This window comes from Convolutriloba macropyga, chromosome 4 (assembly GCF_964194025.1).
Source record: "Convolutriloba macropyga chromosome 4, txConMacr16.3, whole genome shotgun sequence".
NCBI classification, from domain to species: domain Eukaryota; kingdom Metazoa; phylum Xenacoelomorpha; order Acoela; family Convolutidae; genus Convolutriloba; species Convolutriloba macropyga.
In genome coordinates, this window is record NC_134471.1 from 7,077,212 (window position 1) to 7,092,488 (window position 15,277).

General features: G+C 35.7%; 1 protein-coding gene across 1 annotated transcript in view; it reads left to right on the plus strand.

Annotated features, from left to right (window-relative positions):
- Nucleotides 1-15,277, plus strand: part of LOC142337440 (zinc finger SWIM domain-containing protein 8-like) — a 97,569-nt gene that overhangs the window by 15,067 nt on the left and 67,225 nt on the right. Inside the window, exons 9-10 of the mRNA XM_075386666.1 lie at nt 13,122-13,345; nt 14,185-14,359. Of these exons, the coding sequence (XP_075242781.1) occupies nt 13,122-13,345; nt 14,185-14,359 (399 nt within the window). The remainder of the gene's footprint in view (nt 1-13,121; nt 13,346-14,184; nt 14,360-15,277) is intronic.

Here is a 15,277-nt window from a genome sequence, read left to right on the forward strand (position 1 = left end):
ACGTCTCATAGGTTGCTACTATCATTTTTCTAACCGATTTAATTGTCAGTTGGAAACTAATTCTTTCTAAGACTGACTTCCATTGTTTTTAAGAAATATAATCATATTTTTGAGGTGTACGAGTTTTGTTTGCTCAATTTGGGGTCTATTCTCTTAGGCTAGTGCGATCGGTTGCTAAGAATGCCTAAATTTATCGAATTGTTATATTTTTTGCTGTATTTTCTTTGACTTGTTCGCTGTTCTTATTAAAAAGGTATTGAAGAATTTTTTAGTTTTGTTAGTATTTGTACTTATGGCTGATTTATCGTTTAAACTCATTAATGGCTAATTTCATGTGTTGCTATCGAGTGATAGGTGAGTCTTATTAGTCGCTTCAGTTCATAAAAAATTTTGACAGCGACTTTTGGAAAAAAGATTCTTTTGTCTTACAGCACTTAAAGTGCTGTCAAACAGCAGTTGCTCAGCAAAGCAATCTAAATAGAGCAAAGTAATAAAAAACGAAGCCAGAAATAGAAACGGGATGAACCCGTCAAACCCAATTTTCCAGATTTTGATGTGCCCTGCTTAGATTTTGTTTTTAGCTGCGAAGCTGTAAGCTGAGCGTAGCTATATTGCGGTGCTCTTGGTTTTTTTTGTTTCGTCGTCTGACGCTCTTTTTTTTGTTTTCCATTTGTTCACATAGCAAAGCTGAAAAAGTCAAATTTTCTGAATGCCTTCCTCCCGTCACTAACGGCATTTGCGCGCTTGACGTCATTTCTCACTCGCTTTAGCGAAAGTGTTTAGGTTATTTGCGTGATTAGATTTTGATCATACGTGACTTACCTCACTCAATAAAATGACTTTCGCACTTTAAAACTTAGGTTTAATTGAATTTGTTTAAGGTCAAAGGAACTCATTTGTGCAGTAAAGGTCCCTAATAAGAGGCTTCTGTGGAATGAATTTTAACAACCTCTATTGATTTATCGCTGAATGTTTTTTAGCCTAGTTTTTTGAGCGGCGTCGATTTTTTTCAGTATAGATCTGTATCTGTTTCTATCTCTATTATATGGCACGCAGGTCTTCTTTCGCAGCTATTCCGGCAATCTGCCGGCTATGTTTCATAATTTTAGCCTAAAGTAATTTTTCAAAATTCACATAAGTGGTTTTTGTAAGTACTAGTTGTTTTGATGAAGTTATTTTGGCAGAGATAGTTGTTTTCGGGATCTCAATTTATAACAAAATTTGATCAGATTTTTTATCACTTTAACAGATTAATGGCTAATTTCATGCGTTGCTATCGAGTGATAGGTGAGTCTTATTAGTCGCTTCAGTTCATAAAAAATTTTGACAGCGACTTTTGGAAAAAAAGATTCTTTTTGTCTTATATGTTTTTGTTTCTCTAACGGTCTTATCGCTTAGTCTTAAAAAACTAAATACCCATTCCCTTTCTATTGCAGCTTAATTTTAATCATCTAATTGTCCTAACTTTTAGCCAACGTGTTGCTTCAATAGGATTCTATTTGTTTTCGAAATTTTTGTGGTTTTGTTAATTTTGTCTTCATTTGTTCTATTGTCCGTGTTTAATTGCTCTCAAACGAAGTTTGTAGCAATTATATTAGTCCTGTCGGTCTTTTTTATGCGATTTTTCGCTTGACCGATATTTTCTTCTGACACTTTTCGTTTTACCGATATTTTCTTCTGACTTTTCGTCCTCAAAAACGGGCTAAAGAGGTAGCGCCCCTTGGGCATTAAGTTCTCTTAGAGCATTTCAGCTCTGTTTCAGCTCAAACTGTTTTGGAGACTTATACTTATGGTGTGAAGGGCGGTTCTTAGAGGTTGAAGACCCCCTCCTTTGTTGACCCTCCACTATTGCCCCATTTTTATTGAAGATTTTATTTAGCTCAAGGTGTCGAGGAAACTCCTCTATGTTTTTACAATAGCTTACTGCATAGTTTCTAGTGGTAATGGAAGGGTTTCAAAATTTTAACATCACGATTTTTAGCATTTTTTGACAAAACGTGCAATTTTCAAATTTTCTGACATTTCTTTTTCCTTGCTCAGGTTTTTCCAGAAATGGGGGCCAGAAACCTCCTAAGGGGTTTGATAGTAAGTTAGTGACAAATTTTTATGGACCATGGAATAGTTCTTTAACTTTTTAATGTCACAAATTTTAGCAATTTTTTGATAAATTATGATTTTTTCCAGTTTTTTGAAAGTTTGTCTTTTTTAGCTTTCTCTGACCTCAAAATTCACGAAAATTCCTCTGGGGTTTGATGTTATTGCATAGTTTAGATGTAATGGAATGTTTTTGAAGATTTTATTACCACGAATTTAAGCAATTTTTAAAATTATTTGCAGTTTTTTTATGTTTTTTGATTTTTTCCGGCACCAGGGGCCCTGGTACCTCCTCCAAGGTTTGATAATAAGCTACTGCATAGTTCCTAGAGTTAATGGAATGGTTATCAATATTTTTTATGACTCTAGTTTTAAGATTTTTTCGGAAAATTGTTGTCATGTTCCAAATGTATGGATCTTTGAGCCAGCGAAACTATTTCCGGCTTGAAGCAGCGATACTGGATAGTCTGTTGGGACAATGAAATTGTTCTTAAGATATTAATATCCTTAATTTTAGCAAGATTCTGTTACTTAAAGTGCTGTCAAACAGCAGTTGCTCAGCAAAGCAATCTAAATAGAGCAAAGTAATAAAAAACGAAGCCAGAAATAGAAACGGGATGAACCCGTCAAACCCAATTTTCCAGATTTTGATGTGCCCTGCTTAGATTTTGTTTTTAGCTGCGAAGCTGTAAGCTGAGCGTAGCTATATTGCGGTGCTCTTGGTTTTTTTTTGTTTCGTCGTCTGACGCTCTTTTTTTTTTGTTTTCCATTTGTTCACATAGCAAAGCTGAAAAAGTCAAATTTTCTGAATGCCTTCCTCCCGTCACTAACGGCATTTGCGCGCTTGACGTCATTTCTCACTCGCTTTAGCGAAAGTGTTTAGGTTATTTGCGTGATTAGATTTTGATCATACGTGACTTACCTCACTCAATAAAATGACTTTCGCACTTTAAAACTTAGGTTTAATTGAATTTGTTTAAGGTCAAAGGAACTCATTTGTGCAGTAAAGGTCCCTAATAAGAGGCTTCTGTGGAATGAATTTTAACAACCTCTATTGATTTATCGCTGAATGTTTTTTAGCCTAGTTTTTTGAGCGGCGTCGATTTTTTTCAATATAGATCTGTATCTGTTTCTATCTCTATTATATGGCACGCAGGTCTTCTTTCGCAGCTATTCCGGCAATCTGCCGGCTATGTTTCATAATTTTAGCCTAAAGTAATTTTTCAAAATTCACATAAGTGGTTTTTGTAAGTACTAGTTGTTTTGATGAAGTTATTTTGGCAGAGATAGTTGTTTTCGGGATCTCAATTTATAACAAAATTTGATCAGATTTTTTATCACTTTAACAGATTAATGGCTAATTTCATGCGTTGCTATCGAGTGATAGGTGAGTCTTATTAGTCGCTTCAGTTCATAAAAAATTTTGACAGCGACTTTTGGAAAAAAAGATTCTTTTTGTCTTATATGTTTTTGTTTCTCTAACGGTCTTATCGCTTAGTCTTAAAAAACTAAATACCCATTCCCTTTCTATTGCAGCTTAATTTTAATCATCTAATTGTCCTAACTTTTAGCCAACGTGTTGCTTCAATAGGATTCTATTTGTTTTCGAAATTTTTGTGGTTTTGTTAATTTTGTCTTCATTTGTTCTATTGTCCGTGTTTAATTGCTCTCAAACGAAGTTTGTAGCAATTATATTAGTCCTGTCGGTCTTTTTTATGCGATTTTTCGCTTGACCGATATTTTCTTCTGACACTTTTCGTTTTACCGATATTTTCTTCTGACTTTTCGTCCTCAAAAACGGGCTAAAGAGGTAGCGCCCCTTGGGCATTAAGTTCTCTTAGAGCATTTCAGCTCTGTTTCAGCTCAAACTGTTTTGGAGACTTATACTTATGGTGTGAAGGGCGGTTCTTAGAGGTTGAAGACCCCCTCCTTTGTTGACCCTCCACTATTGCCCCATTTTTATTGAAGATTTTATTTAGCTCAAGGTGTCGAGGAAACTCCTCTATGTTTTTACAATAGCTTACTGCATAGTTTCTAGTGGTAATGGAAGGGTTTCAAAATTTTAACATCACGATTTTTAGCATTTTTTGACAAAACGTGCAATTTTCAAATTTTCTGACATTTCTTTTTCCTTGCTCAGGTTTTTCCAGAAATGGGGGCCAGAAACCTCCTAAGGGGTTTGATAGTAAGTTAGTGACAAATTTTTATGGACCATGGAATAGTTCTTTAACTTTTTAATGTCACAAATTTTAGCAATTTTTTGATAAAACATGATTTTTTTCCAGTTTTTTGAAAGTTTGTCTTTTTTAGCTTTCTCTGACCTCAAAATTCACGAAAATTCCTCTGGGGTTTGATGTTATTGCATAGTTTAGATGTAATGGAATGTTTTTGAAGATTTTATTACCACGAATTTAAGCAATTTTTAAAATTATTTGCAGTTTTTTTATGTTTTTTGATTTTTTCCGGCACCAGGGGCCCTGGTACCTCCTCCAAGGTTTGATAATAAGCTACTGCATAGTTCCTAGAGTTAATGGAATGGTTATCAATATTTTTTATGACTCTAGTTTTAAGATTTTTTCGGAAAATTGTTGTCATGTTCCAAATGTATGGATCTTTGAGCCAGCGAAACTATTTCAGGCTTGAAGCAGCGATACTGGATAGTCTGTTGGGACAATGAAATTGTTCTTAAGATATTAATATCCTTAATATTAGCAAGATTCTGTTAAAATTGCCAATTATTGTCCAAATTTTCAATATTTTTGGTCCTTTCGAGTTTAACAACCATTACTGGCCAACCAAACTTTTTAAATCTTGGAGATGGATTAACTGACAGAATTTCCGAGACAAAAATATTTTTGGATTTTTTTACTGCGAAGTTGGAAACTTTTGCTTTTAATTTTGCCTTGTTCAGTTTTTTTCTTTATGATTTATTTACTAACAAGGCTAGAAAACTAGATGTTCCTGAGTCGAATCCCATTATGGAAAATGGTCTTCTCTTTCTCACTCTGTCGCTTGGGATTGCTTTCCTTCTGTTGTTCATGGTTTCTCTCTCTCTCGCTCTCTCTCTCTCTCTTTATGATGTTGCACGTCAGCTGCTATGTGGCGTAATCATCGTAGTTATTGTAGAAATGTTTTTTATCATAGATGACATAACAGGCACTTTTTGAAAATCATTGTTAATTGCTCTCAAAAGCAATTCCTAGCAAATATTTTAATCCTGTGTCTCTTATGCAATTTTTCGCTTGACCGATTTATCGTCTGGCCCATTTGACTTTGGATTCTGCAAAGTTTCTAAAGTTAACGGAACGGTTATCAATATTTTAATATCTCGAGTTTTTATATTTTTTTGATAAAATAATTTTTCAAATTTTCGAAAATTATGTTCGAAATTTATGGATCGTTATGAGCCAGTTAAACTATTAAGGACTTAAAATAGGGATACTGGGTAGTAGTCTTTTGAGCCAATGAAATTGTTCTGAAGATATTAATGTCACAAATTTTAGCAAGATTTGGTTAAAATTTGCAATTGTTTTCTTTTGCAAAATTTTTTTTGCAGATGTGTTGCATGACAGAACTCCAGAGACAAAAAATGGTTTTGAACATTGTTTTTACTGGGAAAACTGGAAACTTTGCTTTTAATTCTTGCTCTTTTCAGTTTTCTTTCTATTTGATTGAATTACTAAAGAGGCTGGAAAACTAGAAATTGAAAAGCCGAATCTCATCATGGAAAATGTTCCTAGCTCTTTCCTTCTGTTGGTTGGGGTTTCTTTCCTATCTCGTTCACGTTTTCTATCTCACTTTCTATCGCTCTCTCTACTCTCTCTCTCTCTCTCTCTTTTTCTCTCTCTTTCCTTGACTCTTTTGCTGATGACGCACTTAGATGCTGTTGTGGCGTCTTCATCTATTGCCGTCATTAATGCTGATTTATGGTAGAAATGTTTGAACATAATTTTAAATGATAAATGACTAACCTTGTTGGCTACGGATGAAGCCAACAGCTCGCCGGTCATGTGAGAGCAATTCGACCGACATTAGTCGGTTATGTTTCAGCAATTATATCTGCGAAAAGGTATTTTCTGAACTCTAAACTTTTATGCTATTCTGTGGTTAAGGATTTTGAGATCTATTGGTGTGGTTTTCTTAGTTTGACGCGGCTGATTTCCGCAAGCATTTTTGCCAGGTCGATTTTTCGCCAGTTTGCTTCAATTTTTGCCTCTCTTTGCTTTGACTGCCATTGTAAAGGACGCGTCAAAGTTTTCTATGGACGCGAAGAGTCAATTTTTTCGTGAAATTTTTTCGAAATTTTGAAGCACGAAATCTTTTAAAAAGAAATTTTCTAATGGGATTTTGGATTTGTGTTCCTTTTGCGCATATAGGGTCAGATGCTTTGTTGACTGTCTTATTTTGATGTTGCTGCAATAATTCAAATGTTGGGTTCATTAGTTAATCCATTTCTTTGGATTGTAAATCGGGACTTGTCTTGTTGTTTCTATGTTTCGTTTACTGGGAAAACTGGAAACTTTGCTTTTAATTCTTGCTCTTTTCAGTTGTTTTTGTATTTGATTGAATTACTAAAGGCTGGAAAACTAGAAATTGCACAGTCGAATCTCATCATGTAAAATTTTCCTAGCCCTTTCCTTCTGTTGGTTGGGGTTTCTTTCCTTCTATCTCGTTCACGTTTTCTATCTCACTTTCTATCGCGCGCTCTCTCTCTCTCTGTTTTTCTCTCTCTTTCCTCGACTCTTTTGTTGATGACGCACTTAGCTGCTGTTGTGGCGTGTTGTCATCATCTATTGCCGTCATTAATGCTTATTTATGGTAGAAATGTTTGAACGTAATTTTTAATGATAAATGTCTAACCTTGAACTCTTTAGGAAATCATAGTTATATGCTCTCAAAAGCTATTTGTACCAACTATTTTAATCCTGCTTGTTTTTTATGCAATTTTTCGCTTGGCCGATTATTTGCCTGAAACATTTGATTTTCGTATTCAGAAACGGGATGAAGAGGCAGCACCCAGTTTGCATAAAGTTCTCCTAGAGCCGTTCAGCTCACTAGTGTTCAAATACGCGATTTACAGAAACTGTTTTGGAGACTTATACTTATAGGTGTGAAGGGCGGTTCTTAGAAATTGAGCACACACCCCCGCTGCGCTCACCTTACGCCCTTTCAGTTAATCTGAAGCTAGCCTCATTAAACCGTGGCTAGCTACGGACGAAGCCGACTGCTAGCCGGTCGTGTGAGAGCAATTCGCGCGACATTAGTGGGTTATGTTTCAGCAATTAGATCTGCGAAAAGGTATTATGCTTCTAAATTTTTATGCTTTTCTGTGGTTAAGGATTTTGAGATCTATTGGTGTGCCTCTCTTTGCCTCTCTTTGCTTTGACTTCCATTGTAGAAGACGCGTCAAAGTTTTCTAAGGACGCGAAGAGTCAATTTTTTCGTGAACTTTTTTCGAAATTTTGAAGCACGAAATCTTATAAAAAGAAGTTTTCTAATGGGATTTTGGATTTATGTTCCTTTTGCGCATATAGGGTCAGATGCTTTGTTGATTGTCTTATTTTGATGTTGCTTTAATTATTCAAATGTTGGGTTCATTAGTTAATCCATTTCTTTGGATTGTAAATCGGGACTTGTCCTGCTGTTTCTGTGTTTCTTCGTCTGACGCTCTTTTTCGTTTGACATTTGTTCTTGAATATTCTTTTGCTTGACTTTTTCCCTATTGATTTCTTGCTTTTTGTGAACTTTGAACTAAATTGCTCTCATTCCGAAATTACGCGTGTTGCTGAAACGAAATCAATTGTAAGGTAGATGGTGTCGAGGGCCAAATAGCCGAGTGGATAATGTTTCTGATTCGTACGCTAGAGACTGGGATTCGAACCTCAAAGTTTTCAAAACGTTTTGCGTCAGAAATATTCTCAATTATACACCCCATTCAAATTGAAAGTTGTACGCGATAGCTTTATTCCAACTTATTTCTGCATCTGTTTCTATCTGTATTTTCTATCTAAAGGGGTTATGGTTAGGGTATATTAAAAAAACTTGATACAGATTAAACTGAAGTTATAATGAGGTCGTTTTCAAATACGTGTTATCATAGTATAAAATTTGTGGTGTTATCAAGTCTATCGTACCAGTGATAGCCTTTTTATAATGGCCTTTTTTGGTTTTTCAAGTTTTTTTAACGACCATATGACGTCACAATCACTTCAAAGTTATTTTGTTCCTTGTTTCATGTAATTTCAATTGAATTGCGTGCGTCAAGTCATTTTTCACTCTTATTGGGGAGAGTTTTGTTCATTCGCGTGATCGAGATTTTGCTCACATGCGACTTACCTATTCTCAAAAATCACTCTCGATCTAAAATTGACTTTTCTTTACTTAAATTGAATGAGATAGGGCCGAAAGAGTGCAAGTCATTATAATTGAAGGGTAAATGATGGCAGTTATGAGAAGTAGAAAAAATAGATTTTTAATCAAATATAGCCTCTCAGCATTTAATAAAAAAGGTTTGTTTTTGGTGTTTAATTGCTCTTGATCGAAGTTCATAGCAGTTATTGTAAACGTGTTGGCCTTTTTTGATTTTTACGCAAATTTTTTGCGTGAACGTTTTTGTGCTCTTCTTCTAGAACATTCTTTGACTTCTCCATTGACATTTTCACGCTTTCGTTCTTCTTTTTTGAGTGATCTCTATTGCTCTCACGCCGAAGTAAAGCTTGTTGCTAACATAAAATCGGTTACAGCATAGCAGAAAGAAGGGCCTGATAGCCGAGCTGGCAGTGCTTCTTGATAAGAATCGTGGGGTCAAATGTTCGAATCTCGGCGTGGTCAAATGTTCTTCCAGCCTCGTGTCATTCAAGAGCAATTCTTCTGCCTTATCAATGTCACTAATGATAATTTTCATTGTTTGATTATAAGGTATAAATAATTTTGACTAAAATTTTGGTTTCACAGTTGGTATTTTTATTGTTTTTGACAATGTCTTAGACTTTTTTAGAAAAACTAATAGCGAGTCTTCTTTTTGTTTTGCTAATTTTGTTGCATCACTCGATCTAATTAATAATTGGTTGCTAATGAGGCTCAAATAACGGAAATAATTGTTTCAGCTCTGTATAATGCGTTCTGGGACATGAGACACTGTTTTATAAAATACTAAATTTTTTAATAGCCGCGAAGCGATATCTGAGGCTGTTACTGGCCTTCTCTGGGTGTTTTTTATTTTGTCCTCAAGATTTTACGACCATATGACGTCACAACCACTTCAAATCTGCTTTCTGTTCATACAATTTCAACTGAAGTGTGTGTGTGTGTGTGACGTCATTTTTTGCTCTTAATGGTGCGAGTTTTTTTTTGTTCATTCGCGTGATTAAATTTTTGGTCAAACGTGACTTATCTCACTCTCAAAAATGACTTTCTCACTTTGAAATTGACTTTTATTTACTTTAATTCAAAGAGTTAAGGTCAAGTGAATGTGTGTCACTTTAAATGAAGGTCATTTGAGAGCAGCTAATAGAGGTAGATTAAAGATTCTTAATCAAAATATAACACTTTCAGCCTTCAATGAAAAAACTATTTTTTGGTCTGTCTTTTTTTAGTTTTTTTTTAGACTGGAGATATACGAAGCTATTTCGGCTATTTTTAACAATCTGCCAGCTATGTTTTAAGTTTTGTTTTTTATTTGCGCATATAACATGTGCTTTCTTGAATGGCATTGATTTTGGTAGGAAAATGTTGATTGTCAGGTCCTTAGTCAATTCAATTCTTTCGATTGTAGTTTGTGAGTTTGGGGCTTGTCCTGCTATGTTTTTTTCTCAGCGTTTTTTTTCTTAAAGTTTTATTTCTGAGTTTTGAAGTGGCTTTTCAAGTATTTTTTATCAGCGTGCTGTAAATTAGAATTTTTGACGGCGGTATTGCCGAGTGGTTAAAGCCCCCGATTTTTATCCGGAAGATTACGGGTTACAACTTTTCCAGTGTCGGAAATTTTTGCACCCAAAAAGTTCTCCAGGATACACCCCCTCTGTATTAAATTGCCCCATCTGTGGTGACTAGATGTTGATAATTCGTGACTTACCTCACTCGGCAAGATTTTGGCATTTAATGAACTCATTCTTTGTATAATTCGATCTGTCCTTTACGGCACGAAAGTCTGTTTTGCAGCAATTCCGAATCTCTGCTGGCTGTGTTTAATCACTTTATTGAAGTTAATTATGAAACAGGAAATTGAATTGGTTAAAACTTTCAGAGCGAAAATTGAGTGTGGAGCCAGAAAAAGAGCAGTTTTTTGTTCCTAACGCTGTTTTTCAGACAGATAAATTGAGGCGTGAAAAAAAAAAGATTTTGTTGACAACGCAATTGATTTTTTTGTTGACAACCCAATTTTTCAGTGAGTTTTTTTGTTTGAATAGGCTCTAATAATAGTTTCACACTTGTTCAGATAATGGTTTTTCGTAATTTATTAAAACCACAAGTTGTGGTTTTTCATTTATTTTGCGAATTTTTAAGCTATTTGATCTTTTTTTGCCGTGTTTTGTTTTATCGCATTCATTGTGAATCGAAAAGACGCTTATGCTTATTGCTCAAATTATTATTTACATAACAAATGATTTGAGTTTGTTATGGAAGCAGTGTTTTAGTTCAGGAAAATGAAGGAAACTTTACTATTTTTTTTGCCAATTTCTTCATTTTTTTTTACATTTCAAATTTTCTGCAAAATAAATGTGAATGTCAGACTTATCTGTTGGCTTAACTGTTGCTCGGTGAGCAGATTGATGTTTTGAATTGCATAGAAAGAATGTTTTGTTGTGAGGTGTTCTAGTATTATATGAAGAGGAAATATGATATTTTTAGTTGAGTTTGTTCTTTGAACTTTTTTTAGTTAGTTTTTCCAGTTTTATTTGTCACTTCAGCATGTACCTGTCAATTGAAAAGATGATTCATTGGGTCGTTTCCGGAGTTTTTACTTCTATGTTTTAAGATCTCTTAGAGCGTTTTCATGATTTTTGAAGTCCTGTGTACGTTTTCATAATTTTTGAAGTCAAATTGAGTGATTACTTCATTGATATCCGAACCGGGAGTGGTGCGAAAAAACGAGTGGTGTTATGGCGTGTATTGTTTGAATTCTATTTCTAAAGTACAGTGAGAAAACGTTGTTTGCACAAAAATTCGCTGGTGATTTTTTGTTCACATGTGGCCATTTGAGTTTGATCGGTTTTTTTTTCATGATGTTCTCAATCAATTCATAGTCAAATCTAGGTCACTTGAACGGCAGGTCAGGACATGTTCTGCTACGTTTTTCTTTTCGTCAAGATTTTTGTTAAAATGTAACGTCACGATCACTTCAAATCTGATTTTTATTCATTAGTAAACCCTATAGTCTATATATGAATTCAACGTCGACAGAGAGCCACTGAGCACCGTGTTTAAAAGCCTATCTTAACATGTTTTAACTGGCCGTAATCATTCTCTTCGGCAAAACTGACTGGCAACAGTCGGGTTCGAACCTGGGTCTCTTGGTTAAGAAGCATAAGCGTAATAAGTTGGGCTATGGTGTTGCAGATGCACCCTTTTTCTGCGTTATTTTTAATTAAACAGACCCACCTCCGTAGCTACATAAGGTTAATTCCAATTTATGACTGCTCAATAAAGAGCAACTGCTTTACAGCTGTCAGTTCTGTCGATTTCACTTCTCGATTGATTTTTTTAAAGCTTGGCTTAGTTTTTGCGTAATCTAAATTTTCTTAATGAGTAAAAAAGTATTGCTAAAACGAAACGAACGCGATTGTAATCGCGGATATCACGAGGTCCGCATAGCGGTGTGGTTAATGCTTCTGGTGCACTCAGGAGATCGGAGTTCGATGTCCTCCCAAGTCAGTTTTTTTTATGTTCTTTGTCCGATGTGAGTCGGTTATCTTTTCAATTGCTCACGAACGATTCCTCGGTAATAGCCGCAGAGCAATAGCTGGGACTATTTTTGACCTTCTCTTGTTTTTTACAATTTAAAGAATTTGAATTGTGTTCGGGCACTGATTTTTTTTCTCAAGATCTGTTCACACATCTTCAATTATGTTCACACATTTGAAAATCTTTTCACACATTTTAAAGTCAATTGGAGTAATGATTTGGTTACGCTGAAACAGGAAGTGGAGCCAAAAAGCGAGTGGTTTTGCGGCGTCAAATTTTTTCACTCTATATTAACGCAATATTAAGTGAAAAAACGGTGTATGAACAAAAATTTACTTTCTCGCCAGTGATTTTTTTTGTTCACATGCGGCAATTTGACATTGATTTTTACTGTTTTTTAAATTTTTTGGGAGATTTTGTAATTGGTTTTCCCAATGTGTGGTGTATGTTGGTGATAGTTTTTTTTAAGGAAATTTTTGTTCGACGCTAAGATTGAATGTACCACATCTTTTTAATTGCGCGATAGCGATACCTGGCGCTATCATTGGCCTTCTCTTGTTTTTTTTTTACAATTCAAAAAATTTTAATTGTATTGGAGCGCTGTTTTTTTTAAGATCTGTTCACACATTTTCATGATTTTTGAAGTCAAATTGGAGTAGTGATTTGGGTCCCTTCGAAACAGGAAGCGGAGCGAAAAAGCGAGTGGTTTTGCGGCGTAATTTTTTACTCTGATTTTAAAGTGGTGAGAAAACGGTGTTTGAGCAAAATTTCGCTTTCTCGCTAATGGTTTTTTGTTCACATGCGGCAATTTCTTTGATTTTTACTGTTTTTTCAAATTTTTGATTGGAATTTTTTTCCCAAATCCATTCATAGTTCATTCTAGGCTTAGTTTTTGTCTGAACTAAAATTCGCTTTCTACTTTTTTCTGTTTTGATAATAGATCTTTTATTCGATGAATTGTGCTTTAAGGAGGCAGGCCAACTGATTTTTTGTTAGATTGCATAATTTTCCAAAAACTCAATTTTATCTCAGGCTCAGCTGATGCATTAACATGATTTTACAATGATTCAGTTATTTCTCATTTGTGATTACTCATATTCTAATTCAGAGAATTTCTCATTGTTCAGGTGAGGCAACTACAAGCAGTGAACAGATGGCAGCTGATATGGAGCTGGGAGTGAAGGCAACATTAGCCGTGCTGGCCATGAAACCTCACGTGGCCGAGGCAGACAACCCTCTCCTGTGTGAGAGTATCAGACGAGCTCGGTCTGAACTCACGTTGAGTCTACTGCTGAAGTTCAGGAATGACCAGGGAATGCTCAGGGATATACTCAACGCTCTCCTCGATCAGGTTGAAATATTTAGATATTCGTTAATCTAAAATGAGGCTTGCAGCATTTATGAAGTCCTGCTGGCGATATTTTTCTCTGGTCGATGTTTATTTGCTCTCAATCGAGGTTAGCAGCAATTATATTAGTCCTGCCGGTCTTTTTTATGCAATTTTTCGCTTGAAATTTTTCGTCTGACTCATTTGACTTCGTCCTCAAAAACGGGATAAACTGGTAACGCTCGGAGGGCATTAAGTTCTCGTAAAGCTTTAGGCCTAACCAGTCTCTAAGAATGCGATTCCCCAAAACTTTTTGGGGGAGGCCGAAACTGTTTTTTGGACCCCTTCTTGTCCAGCCCTCCCAACTCTACCCCACCCCCCCGCCTGTCGTTTGAGAGCAATTCGCCCGACGTTAGTCGGTTATGTTTTACCTTTATTGAGTAATTTGATTTACGCATAACTTGGTTACGGCGGTGATCAAAGTGAAGTGTGCCTAAATTTTCTGAGGAGCTGTGCGGCAAATAATAAATTGTTAACGTTTTGATAAAATTGCTCTTTGGCAAAGAGATTTTGTAGTAAAGTGCTGATTTTTTGCGGGTAATTGATCCCACACCACGTGTTCACTGGCTCAAGCAGATGAGAACAAAATTTAACAAAGAAAATTATTTTCTGCTCACCGAATCTTGTGACATTTGCATTTGAAAGAACCGACATTAAAAATTTTTATTTTCAAATGTAGTTCAAAAGTTGGGTACATGAGTAAAAGATAAGTGGCATAAAAGGAAGCATGTGACCAAAAGGTACTACTGTGCGCCACCATGTAAACAAAAATGCTGAGTGGCCTAATTTTTTCGGTATTAAAGGGACCGCGAAGAGTGGAGATGTCTGTCAGTCTCTCTGGGACTAGTGGAGGCAGCCAAAGTGGACCACACAAGAACAAAATGCACAGAGCAAGTGGCAGTCACATGAAGCCAGGAGCTACTGCCTCATCTCAGGCTATGCTGGGTGGAGGAGCATACGTAGACGATGAACTCTACGGTTCGATTTTTTACAGTATTAAGCTTTTCAGCCTAATTTATAAAATTAGCATCTAAATGTTTTGGTCAATTGTTTGGTTATTTTGTTCACGTATCTTACGGACTCAAAATTGACGTCCTATATCAGTGTATAAAAATATTGAGGGCAAAAACTTTAATCGAAGGTCAATATAGTGCACACAATCTAAGACCCACGCTTACTCTGGGCTATCATTCCAGAATTCAACAGTTTTGTGCGTTAGTGGTGTCGTTGTCTGCTCTCTTGATCTGCTTTTTTATAGCTGCGAAGCTGTAAGCTGAGCGGAGCTATATTGCGGTGCTCTTGGTTTTTTTACAATTCAAAGAATTTGAATTGTATTGGGGCGCTGTTTTTCAAAGATCTGTTCACACATTTTAATGATTTTTGAAGTCAAATTGGAGTAGTGATTTTGGTCACGCAGAAACAGGAAGTGGAGCGAAAAAGCGAGTGCGGCGTAAAAATTTTTGTTCTAATTTTAAGGTAGAGTGAGAAAACGGTGTTTGAACAAAATTTCGCTTTCTCGCTAGTGGTTTTTTGTTCACATGCTGCAATTTCACGTTGATTTTACAGTTTTTTTTCGATTTTTTGGATTGCATTTTTTTCTAAATGGTTTTCCCAATCCGTTCATAATCCGTTCTTGGTCTAGTTTTCTGTTTAGTCAATGAAAATTCTTTGAATTGTGCGTCAGGACTTGTCCGGCTATGTTTTTTTTGTTTCGTCGTCTGACGCGCTTTTTTCGTTTTACATTTGTTCACACCTCAAAGCTGAAAAGTCAGCTTTTCTGAATGACTTCTTCCTGTCACTAACGACGTTTGCGCGCGTGACGTCATTTCTCACTCTCTCTAGCAAAAGTTTTTTGCGTGATTAGATTTTGGTCATCAGTGACTTACCTCACTCAGT